Here is a 17,362-nt window from a genome sequence, read left to right on the forward strand (position 1 = left end):
ACAGTACTCCAGGTGAGGTCTGACCAGAGCAGAATACAGTGGCACTATTACTTCCCTTGATCTAGATGCTATACTCCTATTGATGCAGCCCAGAATTGCATTGGCTTTTTTAGCTGCCACGTCACACTGTTGGCTCATGTCAAGTTTGTGATCAACCAAGACTCCTAGATCCTTTTCACATGTACTGCTCTCAAGCCAGGTGTCACCCATCTTGTATTTGTGCCTCTCATTTTTTTTTGCCCAAGTGCAATTCTTTACATTTCTCCCTGTTAAAATTCATCTTGTTTGTTTGGGCCCAGTTCTCTAATCTGTCAAGGTCGTTTTGAAGTGTGATCCTGTCCTCTGGGGTGTTAGCCACCCCTCCCAGTTTGGTGTCATCTGCAAATTTGATCAGGATGCCATTGAGTCCATCATCCAGGTCGTTGATAAAGATGTTGAATAAGACCGGGCCCAAGACAGAACCCTGTGGCACCCCACTAGTCACTCTTCTCCAGGATGAAGAGGAACCACTGATGAGCACCCTTTGGGTTCGGTCAGTCAGCCAGTTACGGTACAAATCCACTGAGTGGTAGCATAGTCAAGACCGCATTTTACCAGCTTCTTTACAAGAATATCATGGGGCACCTTGTCAAATACCTTGCTGAAATCAAGGTAGGCTACATCCACTGCGTTCCCTTCATCTACCAGGCTTGTAATTCTGTCAAAATACGAGATCAGGTTAGTCTGACATGACTTATTTTTCAGAAATCCATGCTGACTATTGGTGATCACAGCATTCCTTTCTAGGTGCTCACAGACTGTTTGCTTAATGATCTGCTCCAGAATCTTCCCTGGTATTGATGTCAGACTGACTGGGCTGTAATTATTTGGGTCCTCTCTTTCCCCCCTTTTGAAAATAGGGACAACATTTGCCCTCCTCCAGTCTGCCGGGACTTCGCCTGTTCTCCATCTTGCTTGGCCATCTGTTCCAGGAAGGCATCATCTATGTCCTCCGTTTGGCTTGGGGATCTATAGTAAACTCCCACAATGAGGTCCCTGTTATTCTTCTCTCCCTTAATTTTGTCCCAAATGATCTCACTTTGGCTTTGAGGTTCTAAATCTTGGATCTCTTCACAGATATACACATCCCTGACATATAACGGCACTCCTCCTCCTTTCTTGTCTGGTCTGTTTCTCTGAAATAGATTGTAACCCTCCATTATTACATTCCAGTCATGGGACTTATCCCACCAGGTTTCAGTGATGCCTATTATGTCATATTTAGTTTGCTGTACCAAGAGCTCAAGCTCACCTTGTTTATTTCCCATGCTTTGCGCATTAGTGTACAGACATTGAAGTCCATTAATCATTCCCCCGTGTCTCTTATTTAAGGATTTTTTCCTCCCACCACTAGGTCTGCGTGCTGTTTGCTCCATTTGGTCTATGACATTTGGATGATCATCTTCATCAATTGATAGACTCCTACCTTCAGGAGCACTGTCTCCCTCCCCCACATTAGTCAGTTTAAAGCCCTCCTGATGAGGTTTCTGAGATTTTTGGCAAAAACATTCCTCCTGACCGTTGTGAGGTGCAGCCCATCGCTTGCCAGAAGTCCATCTTCAAGAAACTGCAGCCCGTGATCTAAGAATCCAAACCGTTCCTGTTTACACCATTTGCGAAGCCAGCTGTTCACTTCCAGTATTTTTCCCTCTCTCCCTGGGCCATGTCGTTCAACTGGGAGGACAGATGAGATGACAATTTGTGCATTTAATTGCTTCAATTTCCTGCCCAGAGCCTCGTAGTCTCTTTTGATCTTCTGGAGGCTATTGCTTGCAGTGTCATTGGTTCCCACATGAACCAAGAGGAAGGGGTATTTGTCAGTGGGGTTTATGATTCCTTGCAGTCGTTCAGTTACATCTTGGATCTTAGCCCCGGGGAGACAGCACACTTCCCGAGACATCTTGTCAGGCCCACAGACCACTGCTTCTGCTCCCCTCAGTAGGGAATCCCCTATCACCACTACACGCCTCCTCTTAGGTTTGGTCGGGGTTCTTCCGTGAGTTGTCCGTTCCAAGGACGCCTGCACATTCCCTGAGGACTGACTTTGCTGCTCGTCTTCATATACCTGATCGACTGTAATGAGGGAGAGATCCTCAAATGGAGTCTGCTCTTCGTCTTCCATGCTAGGGGAGAGGACCTCAAAGTGATTGTGTATTTCTAAACAATCAGAGCGACCTCAGCAACTCAGCATTTTGGCTAATCTACTTTATTTACATATAAACACACACAGAGCACTGCACCATGGCTCCTTCTCTCTCTAGCGTCATACAGCAAAGAGAAAAGAACAAAGGACAATAGTCCCACTTCACAGAACACAGTAACACAAACATTCTGTTTCCGTCACTTCCCACTCTGTGGAGTCAAAACATACATCGTCATGTGATAGACAAAAATCCCATGACTGCAATCATAGAGCAGGAATTCTAACACCAACACCGGCAAGCCATGCCTGATGACAGGGACTAAAGGTTGCCCACAACCCAACACAGCCACAGCTTCTCACCCGCCTAGACTGCATGCCAGTTAGCCAAATTGAAGGACCCCCCCCCCCAGGCCAGCAAATGAATGATCTGCCAAGCTGTATGCAACCAACCTAGTCTGGAAATCAAGCTTTAGCTGCCCCAGAGCATAAAGAGCATCAGCTGTTATACAGCTCTCAGTTCCATAATGACACCCGTAGTAGTTGTTTTACAGCTCCCGTTTGCTGCTGACTGTTAACAGAATCAAATCTTCAAGAGTACAGCGCACACACACACACACACACACACACACACACACACAGTGTGTGTGTTGGGGGAGTCAACGCCAGCTTCTGCTGCTTCATCACACCTGGGATTCAGTCCCTGCACCTCCTGGGATCTCTGCTCACCTGAACCCTCCTCTGTCCCTCCTCCTGGGATTCCAGAGGAAACTGCATAAATTGCCATGGCCAGACTGCTGGCGGCACTGCAGAGTCCTCTTCTGATTCACCAACAAATGTGAGTATTTCCATATAGAAAAGAGCTTGGTGAGTCTTTTTATACACTGGGAAGAACTTTTAAAAAATATATCACCATCTCCCATCCCCAGTCAGATTCCATCTGGAGTCCTGTGTCCAGTTCTTCTGGGCACCCCCCCCCCCCAGTTTAGGAAGGACATGGACAAGTTGGAAGATGTGCAGAAGAGGGCGACCAAGATGATCAAGTGTCTGAAGACCAAGCCATGTGAGGAATGGTTGAAGGAGCTGGGTATGTTTAGCTGGGGAAAGAGGAGACTGAGAGGAGAGATGATAACCATCTTCAAATAACTGAATGGCTAACCTAGGGAAGATGGAGCAACCTGCTCCAGAGGGGAGGACCCAAACCAAGAAAGGAGATTCTGACTAAACACACGGAAGAACTTTCTGGGGATAAGAGCTGCTTGAAAGAGGAATGGACTCCCTCAGAAGGTGGCAGTCTCTCCTTCTTTGGAGATCTTTAAGCAGAGGTTGGGCGACCTTAGATGGTCAGGGGTTCTCGGGCTGTGATTCTTGCACTGCAGGGATTAGATGGTCTTTGGGGGTCCCAACCCTCTAATTCTAAAGAGAATTCTGAAGAAGCTAAACAATTGCCTCTTTGGTTTTTTTGGCAGGGGGCACTGGAGGAGGGTGCCAGGCCACCTCCCCAATGATATTGAAATGCAGCCCCCATCCCAGGATACTAGTTTCATTTGGCATCTTTTCGCCTGGGCTCCCTCCCCCATGTTACTCCACTTCAGGCTGCAGTTCTGCCCCTTCCCTGAAATACTTTTCCGTTCCAAAATCAGGGGTTGCCTGCAATGAAGATGGATTTCAGGACATGAGAGAAAACGGGCTGTGCCCCTCTGAGTAAGAGCGGAATGCTTTTTTCGACGTAGGGAGGGGTCTCAGGGAAGGAAAGATCAGTGGGAAATGTTACATCCAAAGCAGAAATCCACACCGGCTTTCCAAGGAGAGGGACCTTGCCAGCTATTGCAGTGGCAACCCTGCAGGACAGAGGGCTTGTAGCACCTCCTCTTTCTCCACTCTCAGAGGCAGTGATGCTTCTGGGTACCAGTAGCTGGAAGCCACAAGAGAAGAGACGACTGTTGTGCTTGGATCCTGCTTGCAGGCATCTGGTTGGCTACTGTGAGAACAGGGTGATGGATGAGATGGGCTGTTGACCTGACCCAGCAGCAAGCTCTTCTCACGTTCTTATGGCTGTCCAAAAAAGAGAAGGGGATATGTCTTCAAACAGTGAATAGTTAAACTGTGGAATGTGCTATCACACAGAAACCGTGATGGCCAGCAATTGATTGGCCTTAGAAGAGGATTAGACAGAGGGATCTTGTGCTCAGATCCTGTTTGCGGGGTTCCCACAGGTACCTGCAACGCAACCCCTTCCAGTTTAGGAATCTCAGCTACAGCATCCATGACCGACGACCATGCTTAAAAACCTCCAAGGAAGGAGAGCCCACAACCTCCTGAGGGAGAGCATTCCACTGTCAAACAGCTCTTAGCGTCAGAAAGTTCTTCCGTGTATTCAGTCAGGATCTCCTTTCTTGTAACTTGAAGCCAGTTGGTTTGAGTCCTACCCTCCAGAGCAGGAGAAAACAAGCCCTTCAGATGGTTCTCATGTCTCAGTATCCTCTTCTCCTGACTAAATGCCCCCAACTCCCCCAACCATTACCATAAAGCTTGATTTCCAGACTAGGTTGGCTGCATACAGCTTGGCATATCATTCATTTGCTGGCCTGGCCAGGTGGAGCATTCAAAAATCTTGCTGTGCTTCCAGTTGTTGTTGTTGTTGTTGCATCATCCCACCTTGTTCATTTTTCCACCCATCCATTCATATACATTCCTTATCCTCCCCAAGGGCACCAAGGCAGTGACCATCACCAGAATGGATCATCTCTAGAAGCTCAGTCATGAACAGCTCAGTCAGCAGAGGTTGGATGGTTTTAGTTGAGATTCCTACATTGCAGTGGGTTGAGCTAGATGACCCTTGGGGTCCCTTCCAACTCTACGGAAAGTCCAGTTCTGATAAGAGGGGAGTGGCAACAAGGGTCCCTTTTTGGTGTTAAAAAGGGTCGACAGCAACGCCTGCACCTGAGAGCCCCCCCCCATCTCTCCAGCTACCAGCTGCCGTTTCTGAAGTCACCCAAGGGAGCGAAAGCAGCAGGTCGCACCTGGATAGAGGTCCAGCTGAGAACCCGCCTTCTTCCCAGCCTCTGTCACCCAGCAGAAGGGGAGGCAGCCACAGTCCTTCCATTGAGCTTGGATCCAGCCTCAAGGCCTGTTGAATTGCCATCAACTAGACAAAAAACTAAGGGTTTGTCCACAATTACCTTTCCTCCGCTCTTTCCAGGCACGGTCCTCACTTTAAAACTCTGTATCTGAGCACACCCACCCTTTTCCCCCCTTTGCTCCAGTGCTTTCCCCATGAAAACTTGCTCTTTAAAGCTCAGTCAGAGCAAATGGCAATCCGCAAATTGATGTTTGCTCTCTCTGAGCCCCAAAAGAGCAGGTTTTCATCCTGAAAGCTTGGGGCGAAATACAAAGAAACGAAAGCACCCAGACACAGATCTTTTCAGCTTGGACATCTTTTGAGCCCGCAAAAAGCAGCAGAGCAAACAGTGGATAGTTTGCTTTCTGCCTCCTCCTCCCCAATCCGTTTGCCTTTCATACCATGCCTCTTAGATTGTAGGCAGCAGGGACCATCTTCCTTCTGAGGTTTGCAAGTAAAAAATGTTGAAAGCATAGAACCATTGACTTGTAGCATTGGAAGGGACCGTGTGGGCCACCTGGTCCAAGCTCCTGCAATGCAGGAACCTTTTGCCCAACATGGGGCTCAAACCACAACAAACAAATGAATGAATTGCTCAGGGAGCTTCACTTGGCCATGTCTGCCCCCAACTACAGCAGTAGCTTCATCCCTCCCTGGTTCTTCCTTGCCGGCATCCCAGGACTGGAGGACTTCCATGTGTGGATTTCCATCCCATTCTGCTGGATGTACATGGTGGCCTTGCTGGGCAACCTCATGCTGGTGGCCACCATCGCCTCAGAGTCTGCCCTCCACCAGCCTATGTATTTCTTCCTTTCCTTGCTGGCTGCCTCCGACGTGGTCCTCTCCAGCACCACCATCCCCAGAGCGATGGGCATCTTCTGGTTCAGTGCTGGGGCCATCTCCTCCGGCGCCTGCCTCACCCAGGTCTTCTTCATCCACTTCACCTCTGCTGTGGAGTCGGCCATATTGATGACCATGGCCTTTGACCGCTACGTGGCCATCTGCAACCCCTTGAGGCATGCGGCCATTTTGACCCGCGTGGTGATCGGGAGGATTGGGGTGGTCTGTGTCCTCCGGGGCTTCTTCGCCGTGGTCATCCTTGTGTTCCTCCTGCTCCGGCTGCCCTACTGTGGCCACAACATCATCCCACACACCTACTGTGAACACATGGGTGTGGCTCGCCTGGCCTGCGGAGACATCACCCCCAATGTGGTATATGGCTTGACAGCAGCTCTGTCCACCCTGGGGGTCGACTCCGTCCTCATCGCCATCTCTTACTCACTGATCCTCAGGACCGTCTTTCGACTCCCGTCCAAGGATGCTCGCCACAAAGCCCTGGACACCTGTGGCTCCCACCTCTGCGTCATCCTGATGTTCTACACGCCGGCCTTCTTCTCCTTCCTCACCCACCGCTTTGGGCACAACATCCCTCGCCACGTCCACATCCTGCTGGCCAACCTCTACGTCATCGTGCCCCCCATGCTCAACCCCATCATCTACGGGGTTAAAACGAAGCAGATTCGGGAAGCGGCCAGACGACTCCTCTTGCAAGGGGTGGGGGCGTTTCTCAGTCCCAAAACTGGAGCCCCACCCCTGACCAATGGGGCATAGCAGGAAGGGTGCTTTGCTGTCACTCTTTATTGCTGCATGGCATCCCAGCCTCTGAGTGGTGAATTGTGACAGCCTGATGAGGAGGCATCTCTGCACATTACGTGGCTTTGGGAACAACTGCTTCTTGCCCTGATAACTGCATGTCAACGTGAGGTTCCATAGGGCTCAATCCTACCCCCCATGTTGTTTAACATCTACATGAAACTGCTGGGTGGGGTTGGGAGTACATTGTCAGCAGCATGCTGATGACACTCAGCTCTGTTTCTCCTTTACATCTGCAGGTGATGCAGTGGAAGTGCTGGACCAGTGTCTTGCCTCAGTAATGGACTGGATGAGAGCCAACAAACTGAAGCTCAATCCAGATAAGACTGAGGCAACTGTTTGTTTGTGCTTCCTTAGACTAGATGGGTGGGAGGTGTTAGAATTCCTGCTCCATGACTGCAATCATGGGATTGTTGTCTATTACATGACGGTATATGTTTTGACTCCACAGAGTGGGAAGTGACGGAGACAGGATGTTTGTGTTACTGTGTTTCCTGAAGTGGGATTATTGTTCTCTCTCCTTTGTTCTCTCTCTTTGCTGTCTGATGCTAGAGAGAGAGGGAGCCGTGTTGCAGTGCTCCGTGTGTGTTTATATGTAAATAAAGTAGATTAGCCAAAATGCTGAGTTGCTGAGGTCTGTTACACAAGCTGTGAAGACTCTGCAAAGCCCTAAGTGTGCCGGTGTCTGTTGGCACCGGTCGCTGTGATGTTTGGGCTGAAGAAAGCTTTTGAAGCACCCGAACAATCAACCAGGAGGGAGAGAACATGCCATTTGGGCATGTGTCTCTGCCAGGGTCCTACTCGAGTGTAGGACGAGCTCCTGACAGGAGGTTGTCTGCTCTGGATGGGGTTACACTGCCCCTGAAGGAGCAGGTTTGTAGCTTTGTGGTCCTCCTGGATCCTTTGCTGTTGCTTGAGGCTCAGGTGGCCTCAGTGGCCTGGAGTGCCTTCCATCAGCTTCGGTTGGTGGCCCTATCTGAACAGGGATAGCCTAATTACTGTAGTCTATATAAATAAAAAAATGTCCAGTAGCACCTTAAAGACCAACTAAGTTTGTTCTATGCTCTGGTACCCTCAAGGTTAGATTATTGCAATGTGTTCTGTGTAGGGCTGCCTCTGAAGACGGTTCAGAAACTTCAGCTGGTGCAGAATTCAGCAGCCAGTTTGCTCACTAAGCAGGACGGTTTGAGAATATTAAACTGTCCATTAAACTTTAATTAGTTTAATGTTAAGTAAACGTCCAGTGCGCTTCCAACGCCATAAATCTTATCTCAGCAGAGAATTTCGTGCAGCGGTTGAAGAAGGCAGGAGAGTCAGTACCTTTCAATGAAGAATCCTGGAGCAAGCACTTTGGAACTCAGGAAAAAACTTTATTTACAAAAGAAAAAACCCTGTGATAAAGCACACATGCTTTTATTTCTGGCATAAAGAAAACTTTACTCTAAACTTAACTCATATCAGCAAACACGCCCATGGCCACAAACTGAGTCTGTGAGTCAGGTCAAGGGGGGGGGGGGAGAGGAAAACACACGGGTGAACTGACTATTTATACAAACTAACTCACATTCCTGGATGCTTAATGACTTCCAGCTGCTCAGTGATTAGAGCGACTTGTTACCTCTTAACCCTTTAGTACCAACATAAACCAATCCTGGTCTGACTGCACTGGCTTCCAAATAGTTACTGGGCCCAATTCAGAGTGCTGGTTTTGACCTATAGATCCTTAAATGGCTCAGGACCGCAATACTTCAAGGAACGTCTCTTTCCATATGAACCTACCTGGACCCTGAAATCATCTTCCGAGGCCCTCCTTCGTGGGGCTCCTTCTCAAGAGGTCCAGAGGGTGGCAACACGAGAACGGGGCCTTCTCTTCAGTGGCTCCCTGTCTATGGAATGGTCTCCCCAGGGAGGTTTGCCTGGCACCTTCATTATACACCTTTAGGCACCAGGCAAAACATTCCTCTTCAACCAGGCCTTTGGCTGATTGACGTCTGATGCTCTTTTAAATGTGTTGTGGGAGGGGGGTTATTGACTTGTTTTCCTTTTGTTCCAACTATTTATTTGTGTTTTTATCCTGTATTTTCGTCTGGTGAACCGGACTGAAATCTTCAGATGAAGGGCCGTCTATAAATTTAATAACTAAATAAATAATATGTTTGCTCTCTGCCTTGTATGGTTTGTTTACATACAGCTCATGGGATGGTTTTGAAGGATGTTGTGTGGAGCTGAGTGCACAGCTGTGCTGACTGGGGCTAAGGGGAATTGTCTTCTCAAACATCTAGGGTTTCCCAAACTTGGGTCTCCAGCTGTTTTGGACTACAGTTCCCATTATCCGCAACCACTGGTCCTGCTAGCTAGGGATGATGGGAGCTGTAGTCCAAAAACAGCTGGAGACCCAAGTTTGGTATACACTCATCTAGGGGAAAGCACCTTGCAGGAGGTTGTTCCACTACGTGAGATCTGGCCTCCTAGCTCCAGGCACTCTCCAGGGGAAGAAGAAAACAGTAGCATTATTGACTGAGATTGGTTGTCAGTTAAGATGTTTTTAAACATTTGAAGAAATAAAAGACCTTTTGTTGTTTTGTTTGCTATATCACCAGATAAATGACGCATTTAAGGAGGATAAAAAGAAGAATGGTTTTGATACAGTAAGATCTAGGTTCAAGATAGAATTATTGGATGATAAGAGGAAAATATTATCAAAAATATCTAAATTACTATTGGAATGGCACACTAAGGATGAGGAGCTCAAAGGGGTGATGAGACAATAGGCTAAAGATTTTGGATATAATATTCAGTTAGAATCTTGGGAAAGGTTGTGGAAGGAAGGCATGCAGTGCACTTAAAGAAAATGTTATGAAAATAATGTATAGATGTATTTAACACCAGCCAAACTTGCTAAAATGTACAGGACAAGAACTAATGAGTGTTGGAAAGGTATATTTTACCAGACGCGGTGGACTTGCAAAGAAGTAAAGGCTTTCTTGGAAATGGTATATAATGAGTTAAAGAAAATGTTTAAAAATACTTTTGTTCAAAAACCAGAAGCTTTCTATTGGGTCTAGTGGGTGAAGAGACACCAAGGGAAGATAAAAGACTATTCATGTATGCAACAACTGTGGCAAGAATTATTTTAGCCCGTAAATGGAAGCAACAAGAAGTACCAACGAAAGAAGAGTGGCAGAGGAAGATGATGGACTTTGCAGAACTGGCGAAGCTGATGGGAAAAATCTGAAACCAGCACGATCAAGTATTCCAAAAACATTGGACTAAATTTATACGATATTTGAAAGATCATTGTAAGCAATTAAGATCACTAGCAGGGTTGTCTGAAGACTTGTAATGAGACATTTCTATCTTTCTCTATTCATTTAAATTTTAGAAATATTCTGTAATGAGTGTAATTAGAATTGGAAAATGTTTAAATTGCAATGATATAAAGGTTAATTTTGAAAGCCATGAGGTGGGTGGGAAGGAAGTCAATAGGGTCTTAGAGCCAAGGTGGTATAGTGGATAAAGATGATGTGAATGTATAATATTAAATGGAAAATAAATAAAAATCATATTAAAAAAGAAAAGAAAACATCACTTCAAATGTCACCATCCACACCTGCCTCAGGTGGAGAGAGTCTAGTCACCCACCCACACAAAGAAAGGACCATCACCTGTACCACCTGTTGGATACAACAAGAGCTCACTGACTTCAAAGTAGCATTTGCCTGAAAAGGAAGTACTCATATGACCTCATTGTTGATGTTAGTCATTATACGGCCATCCGCCAATAAAATTCGTCGACCAGCAGTTCCCAAACTTTTTCAGGTCGCCATCCCCTTGGTTCCATGAACTCACCCCCAGTGCCCCCTTCCTTGTAAAAAGCGTCGTTCACAACAGTGGCTTGCAAGACCCACCAAGGAAGACAAAAGCAGAATGGAATTCAGGACAGTGACAATTAATTGCACATTTGTTCGAAATCCAATTGAAACCATTTAGCTGAATTAATCAACAAAACTGATGAAGGTCCCAATTAGCTAAGCACCGCAGACCCCCTGTTTTTCGAAAGCCAAGCCTCCTACTTTTGAAAACGTTGACATCTTGGTGGTAGTTTTGTTATGTGAATGGGGCCACAGACCCCCCTGGGTGGGTTACGTGGACCACCAGTTGGCAACCACTGGTCTAGGCAGTTTAGAAAAGAATAGAACACCTGGATGGGTGAAAGGTTGACGACTGTACTGGACCCCAAACCCTTGGCTCCAAGAGATGCTTCTGGAGGGAGTGGGGAGGGGACTTGAAAGGAGACCTAAGCAGGATGACAGCGAAGGAAGACAGGCAGGCTTCACCCAACTGAAAGCGATAGGAACTAGAAATGCAAGAAGGCAATCATGCATATAAGCGGCATATAAATAAAATGATTTTAATTAATGATGATGCAAAGCGATGTGGGTATTTTTTCCTTTTCTTTTGACAAGCAGCCTTGATCATTTGCTCCCATGTGGAAGCAGACTGGACTGCCCCCCCCCCAAAAAAAAACCACACACCCCTGCAACAATAAATGAAAATACATGTGTGCATTGATTTGCAAAATAAAATGACTTATGTCAGAGGGTGCACAGTCCTATGGAGTCCATGGTCATTTCTTAATAAGCATAAAGGGACCCCTGATCATTAGGTCCAGTCATGACCAACTCTGGGGTTGTGGCGCTCATCTCACTTTACTGGCCGAGGGAGCTGGCGTACAGCTTCCGGGTCATGTGGCCAGCATGACTAAGCCACTTATGGCGAACCAGAGCAGTGCACGGAAAAGCCGTTTACCTTTCCACCAGAGTGGTACCTATTTATCTACTTGCACTTTGACGTGCTTTTGAACTGCTAGGTTGGCAGGAGCAGGGACCGAGCAACGGGAGCTCACCCCATCATGGGGATTTGAACCACTGACCTGATTGGTAAGTCCTAGTCTCTGTGGTTTAGACCACAGTACCACCCGTGTCCCATCTTAATAAGCATAGCCAGTGCTTTTTTTCTGGGGGGACTCAGGGGGACACATACCCCTAAACATTTTGTGAATCTAAGTTTGGCCTCATTGAGGGGCAGTATTTCAACAAGAGTAGGAAAATGAGAGTACCTCTGAACATTTTTTAAGAAGAAAAGGATTGAGCATAGCTAAAAGCTGTCTCTCAGGTACATTTAAAAGTCACTAAACACCCACAGAGTTTTCTCTACGAACTGGAGCTGTCATTTCTGGTCTCAGACTACTCCACCCCCAACTAGGGCTGGAGCATATGAATGAACTTGCCACATGGATCAGTCCCACCATGCTAAGGTGAGTGCATTCTGTAGTCAATGAAAAGATGGATGAGCAAGGAAGGGTTTACCACCTTGAGCTCCTTGGAGAAAAAGCTGGGATGTGACTGCATCATACGATACTATACAATATGATAATCTTTATTGTCATTGTCCCACACAGAACAATGAAATTGAAAGAAAGAAAGAAATCTGCATAAGACATTCAAAACCAACAAGCCTGCTATCCCAGCTATCCCAACCTGGTTAGCCCCCTAAAAACTCTGATTTTTAATTACAATATACTCCCATAGAGACTCCTTACAATGCATTTAAAACCAAAATCGCCTTTGGATAGAAACTGTTTCTCAGGCAACTAGTCCTAGTCTTTATAACCCTGTACCTTCTTCCAGAAGGCAGAAGCTGAAAGAGATCGTTTCCGGGGTGTGCACTATCCTGCGCGATCTCTGCAGCTTTCTTATGGCACCTGGAAGCGTAGAATTTGATTCAAGGTGGGAAGAGGGCACCCAGTTATTCTCTCCGCAGTCTTTACAACCCTGGGCAGCATTGTTTTTTCCCTGACCGTGCAGCTCCCAAACCACACACACAGACCATAAGTTAACACACTCTGCACAGTAGAATGGTCAAATGCCATCAACAGGTCCTTGGAGAGATTGTTTTTCCAGAGGATTCTCAGAAAATATAAAAATCATGGTTCAGGTCATTGCCATTCCATGTCAGAACTTCTTCCGATGGAGAACCCTTCCAAATGCCGTGAGGATCTCCTTGGTCTTGATGCTGTAGATGATGGGGTTCAGCAGAGGAGGGACCAGGAGATAGATGTTGGCCATCAGGGAGTGAACCAGAGGTGGAGCATGCTTGCCAAACCGGTACACCATAGACAGGCCGATCATTGGGGTGTAATAGATCACAACGGCGCAGATGTGGGAGATGCAGGTGTTCAGGGCCTTGAGGCGGCCTTCCTTGGAGGCCATGCTCAGCACGGTCTTGAGGATCATTGTGTAGGACAGGACAATGAACAGGGAATCGAGGCCGAATGTACAGAGCAAGACAAAGAGCCCATAGAGGCTGTTGACGGTGGTGTCTGCACAAGGGAGCCGGATCAAATTGGGGTGCAGACAGTAGGGGTGAGCAAGCACATTGGACCTACAGAATGGCAGCCTCCTCAGGAGAAGAGGCAGTGGGGCCAGCAGGATAATGCTCTTTGCTGCAATCCCTGAGCCTATCATGGCAATCCTGAAGTTTGTCAGGATGGTGGTGTATTGCAGAGGGTTGTAAATGGCTATGAAGCGGTCCAGGGCCATCGCCCAGAGGACCCCTGAATCCATGATGGAGAAGCAGTGGATGAAGAACATCTGGCTGAGGCACGCATCCAGCCCAATCTCCTTAGCATCAAACAGGAAGACGCCGATCACTGTGGGGAGGGTAGACAGGGAGACCCCCAACTCACTCACAGCCAGCATGCAGAGGAAGAGATACATGGGCTTGTGGAGGCTCTTATCCTTCACAATCACTAGGAATATGGCACTATTCCCCAAGACAGCAACCGCATAGGCAAAGCAGAAAGGGATGGAGACCCCGATATTTCCGGCCTGAAGTTCTGGGATGCCCGTGAGGAGGAATGTAGAATGGAGGGAGCTTTGGTTTCTGAGCAGCTCCATGGTGAGCGATCAAGTTCTCCGATTCAGCAGCACCTGGATGGACATAAGGGAGGAAAAGGCCTCATCATCAACATGGGAGCTTCATGGAATCATAGATATGTAGAGTTGTAAGGGACCCCAAGGGCCATCTAGTCCAACCCCCTGCAAGCAGGCATCAGAGCTAGAGCATCTTTGACAGATGGCCACCCATCACCTTCCAAGGGAGTCCATTCCACTGTTGAACAGCTCTCACTGTTTACTCAGCATCGCCTTCCATGCAATTTGAATCCATTGGTTTTGGTCGTGCTCTCTGGAGCAGCAGAAATCAAGTTTACTCCTGTCAGGAGTTCAGCCTACACTCGAGTAGGACCCTGGCAGAAACTCATGCCTGACTGGCATGTTCTCTCCCTCCTGGTCTTTTGTTTGGGAGCTTCAAAAGTTTTCTTCAGCCCAAACATCACAGCGACCAATGCCAACCAACACCTGAACATAGGGATCTGCAGAGTTTGCACATCATGCGCATGACAGACCTCAGCAACTCCATGTCTAAGTGGTGGCGGCTGTTTTTTGTCCTGACACTTTCAATGGGAAAACCCACGTTTTACCAGTGAATTGGAGCAAACAGCAATCCACTTGCTCTGATTCAGCAGTGAAACACAAGTTTTTCTTGGGGTAGAAGTCAGGACACACAAGAAAAAAACCTCGCTCAGACATGGAGCTTTAAAACCTTGGCCTGGATAAAATCTGAGTAAACACTAATACTGAAGCATCTCAATACTCAATACGTTTCCGAGCACAATTCAAAGTGTTGGTGCTGACCTTTAAAGCCCTAAACAGCCTCTGTCCAGTATACCTGAAGGAGCATCTCCACCCCCATTGTTCTGCCCGGACACTGAGGTCCAGCTCCGAGGGCCTTCTGGCAGTTCCCTCACTGCGAGAAGCTAAGTTACAGGGAACCAGGCAGAGGGTCTTCTCGGTAGTGGTGTCTGCCCTGTGGAACACCCTCCCACCAGATGTCAAAGAGAAAAACAACTACCAGACTTTTAGAGGACATGTGAAGGCAGCCCTGTTTAGGGAAGCTTTTAATGTTTAACAGACTCTGTATTTTAATATTTTGTTAGAAGCTGCCCAGAGTGGCTGGGGAAACCCAGCCAGATGGGTGGGGTATTATTATTATTATTATTATTATTATTATTATTATTATTATTATTATTATTACACCCTCTTTTTAAAATCCCAATAAATAATGGGTACCAACAGACATTCCAGAAGCCACTCTGGAAGAGGAGGCAGAAGAGCTGCTCTGCTCTGCAGGAATTTGGAGGAGCCTTGTCCCTGAACTCCATCATCTTGGGAGAAGCCAGGGAGAAGCATTTTTAGCTGGGGCAGCAAGTACACAGGATTCAGGTTTTTTTAAAGAAAGTGGGCGCATCTGGCCCATTTGACCCCCTACCTGCCACTTGCAGCACTCCAGAGCCACAGCCCTTGAATATTCAGGCCCATTCCATACCTCGGCAAGGTTCTCTATTATGGCGATTCTGGGCTCATCTAGACTTCTGCTTGTCCCGTGTCTAGAAAGCACTGGCCAGAGTGGATGAGCCCTGAATCCTGGATCAATATCCCTGAAGCCGGAAGGCAGTTTGTGGCAACCTTCTCTGATGAAGAACAAGTTCCACCTGGAGCATAAAAAGACCCATCTGGATGGAAGCGTTTTAGTCTCTGCTGACGGCCAGGAGAAAGATCCAGTCATGTCAGAGGCTCAGCTGTGTAAAGATTTATGCTGCTTTCTTGGGAATCCCTGGAGAGGAAGGAGATGAGACGTCCCTCTTGCAGCTTGCGGGGTCACCAAGGGGCACTAAGCCAAGAGAGACACTGGTGCTGAGCACCATCCTCCCACAGCAAACTAGGTCACAGCAGCTGCAACCATGCAATTACTGAGTTCCACTGTCTTATCTGTACATTTTAAGCATTGGCTATGTGAAGTGGCTAATTAGCTGCAATACTATATTGGTGGTTGCACCAAGAGAAATATGAATATTGATTTTGTTTGTTTGTTTATAAGAAAACCCCTACTGGATCAGGCCAGTGGCCCATCTAGACCAACGTCCTGCTCTCACAGAGGCCAAACCAGATGCCCCAATGAGCAGGACCTGAGCACAAGAGCCACTCTCCCCACCTGTGATGTCCACACTGCCTCTGACAATGGACATAGGAGGTAAAAGGTAAAGGTAAAGAATAAAGAACCCCTGGACAGTTAAGTCCAGTCAAAGGTGACTACAGGATTGTGGCACTCATCTTGCTTTCAGGCCGAGGGAGCCAACGTTTGTCCACAGACAGCTTTCCAGGTCATGTGGCCAGCAAGACTAAACTGCTTCTGGTGCAACGGGACACTGTGACAGAAGCCAGAACACACGGAAACACCATTTACCTTCCCACCACAGTGGTACCTATTCATATACTTGTGCTGGTGTGCTTTCGAACTGCTAGGTTGGCAGGAGCTGGGACAGAGCAACAGGACCTCACTGTGCTGGTCCCGGGGGGGGGGGGGTTACCATGAGGCATGATCAGAGTCCAGTCCTGGGTCTGGAGACTGTCCACCAAGGGTGAAGCGGGTTCCAAAGCAAGAAGCCGGGCATGGTCAGGAACTCCGGAAAAACAGGTCTGGGTGCTGGCAGAAACAGGTTTCCAATGATGTTGCTCCCGCAACCTGGGACTGGGCTGACTGGCCTTTATCTCTTCTGGGGCCTAGGGTGGTCCCAGCCCACAAGTGACTCGCCTCTCATGGCCTTAAGGCGAGCACTCCTCCTGATAGAACTTAGTTCCCTCCACCTCTCTGCCCTGAGCCTCTGCAGCTCAGAAGAGGCTGGAGGGTTACTGGACCCAGAGACCGCCTCACCTTCCCCTGACAGGGCTGGGAGAGGAGCACCTGCAGGCAATGGGTCCTCAATCACCCCCGGAGCCTGAGTGGATTCATCTGGTGTCTGCTCCTGAGGATCCGGCACAGGTGTGGGCCATTCAGATTCAAAGCCCTGCCCCGGCTCAGCCGGCCCTGGAGGCGGAGACTCCTGTGCAGGCTGGGATTTCTCCGGTTCAGCCTCTGAATCAGATTCCCAGGCCATCACACTCACCACCATTGAGTAGATTCGAACTGCCAACCTTCCAGTCAGTGGTTTAGACCACAGCACCACCCACTTCCCATACAGCATAACCAATTCTGATGACCCTCAGGGTCCCTTCCAATTCCACAATTCTACGATTCTATGAATGCACAGACTGTTTGGATTCCGATGAAGATGAACCTGAAGACTACTTGGACATAGACTTCAGTGTGCTTGCTAGACTGAAAACCAGAAGAGGAGCATGAGTGATGCCACCATCTTCTCTCTGGTAACATAGTTTGGAATGGATGTGTGGTGCTATTGAGCTAGCTATGACTAGCAATTGAGCTATTGAGCTAGCAATGATAGCAAT

General features: G+C 47.8%; 2 protein-coding genes across 2 annotated transcripts; one reads left to right on the top strand and one right to left on the bottom strand.

Moving 5' to 3' along the window:
- Window positions 1–5,915: 5,915 nt before the first annotated feature.
- On the top strand, window positions 5,916–6,911 carry LOC310842795 (olfactory receptor 52D1-like; the record flags this gene model as incomplete). The annotated part of the gene is made up of 1 exon (XM_083734934.1): window positions 5,916–6,911. One exon carries the CDS (start codon window positions 5,916–5,918, stop codon window positions 6,909–6,911), a length of 996 nt encoding a protein of 331 aa, XP_083591060.1.
- A 6,056-nt stretch (window positions 6,912–12,967) lies between these two features.
- On the bottom strand, window positions 12,968–13,912 carry LOC310843655 (olfactory receptor 51I2-like; the record flags this gene model as incomplete). Its single annotated transcript, XM_083737290.1, has 1 exon — window positions 12,968–13,912. One exon carries the CDS (start codon window positions 13,910–13,912, stop codon window positions 12,968–12,970), a length of 945 nt encoding a protein of 314 aa, XP_083593416.1.
- Window positions 13,913–17,362: the final 3,450 nt, after the last annotated feature.

This window comes from Podarcis gaigeae (assembly GCF_964106915.1).
Source record: "Podarcis gaigeae genome assembly, chromosome: 4".
Taxonomy (NCBI): Eukaryota; Metazoa; Chordata; class Lepidosauria; order Squamata; family Lacertidae; genus Podarcis; species Podarcis gaigeae.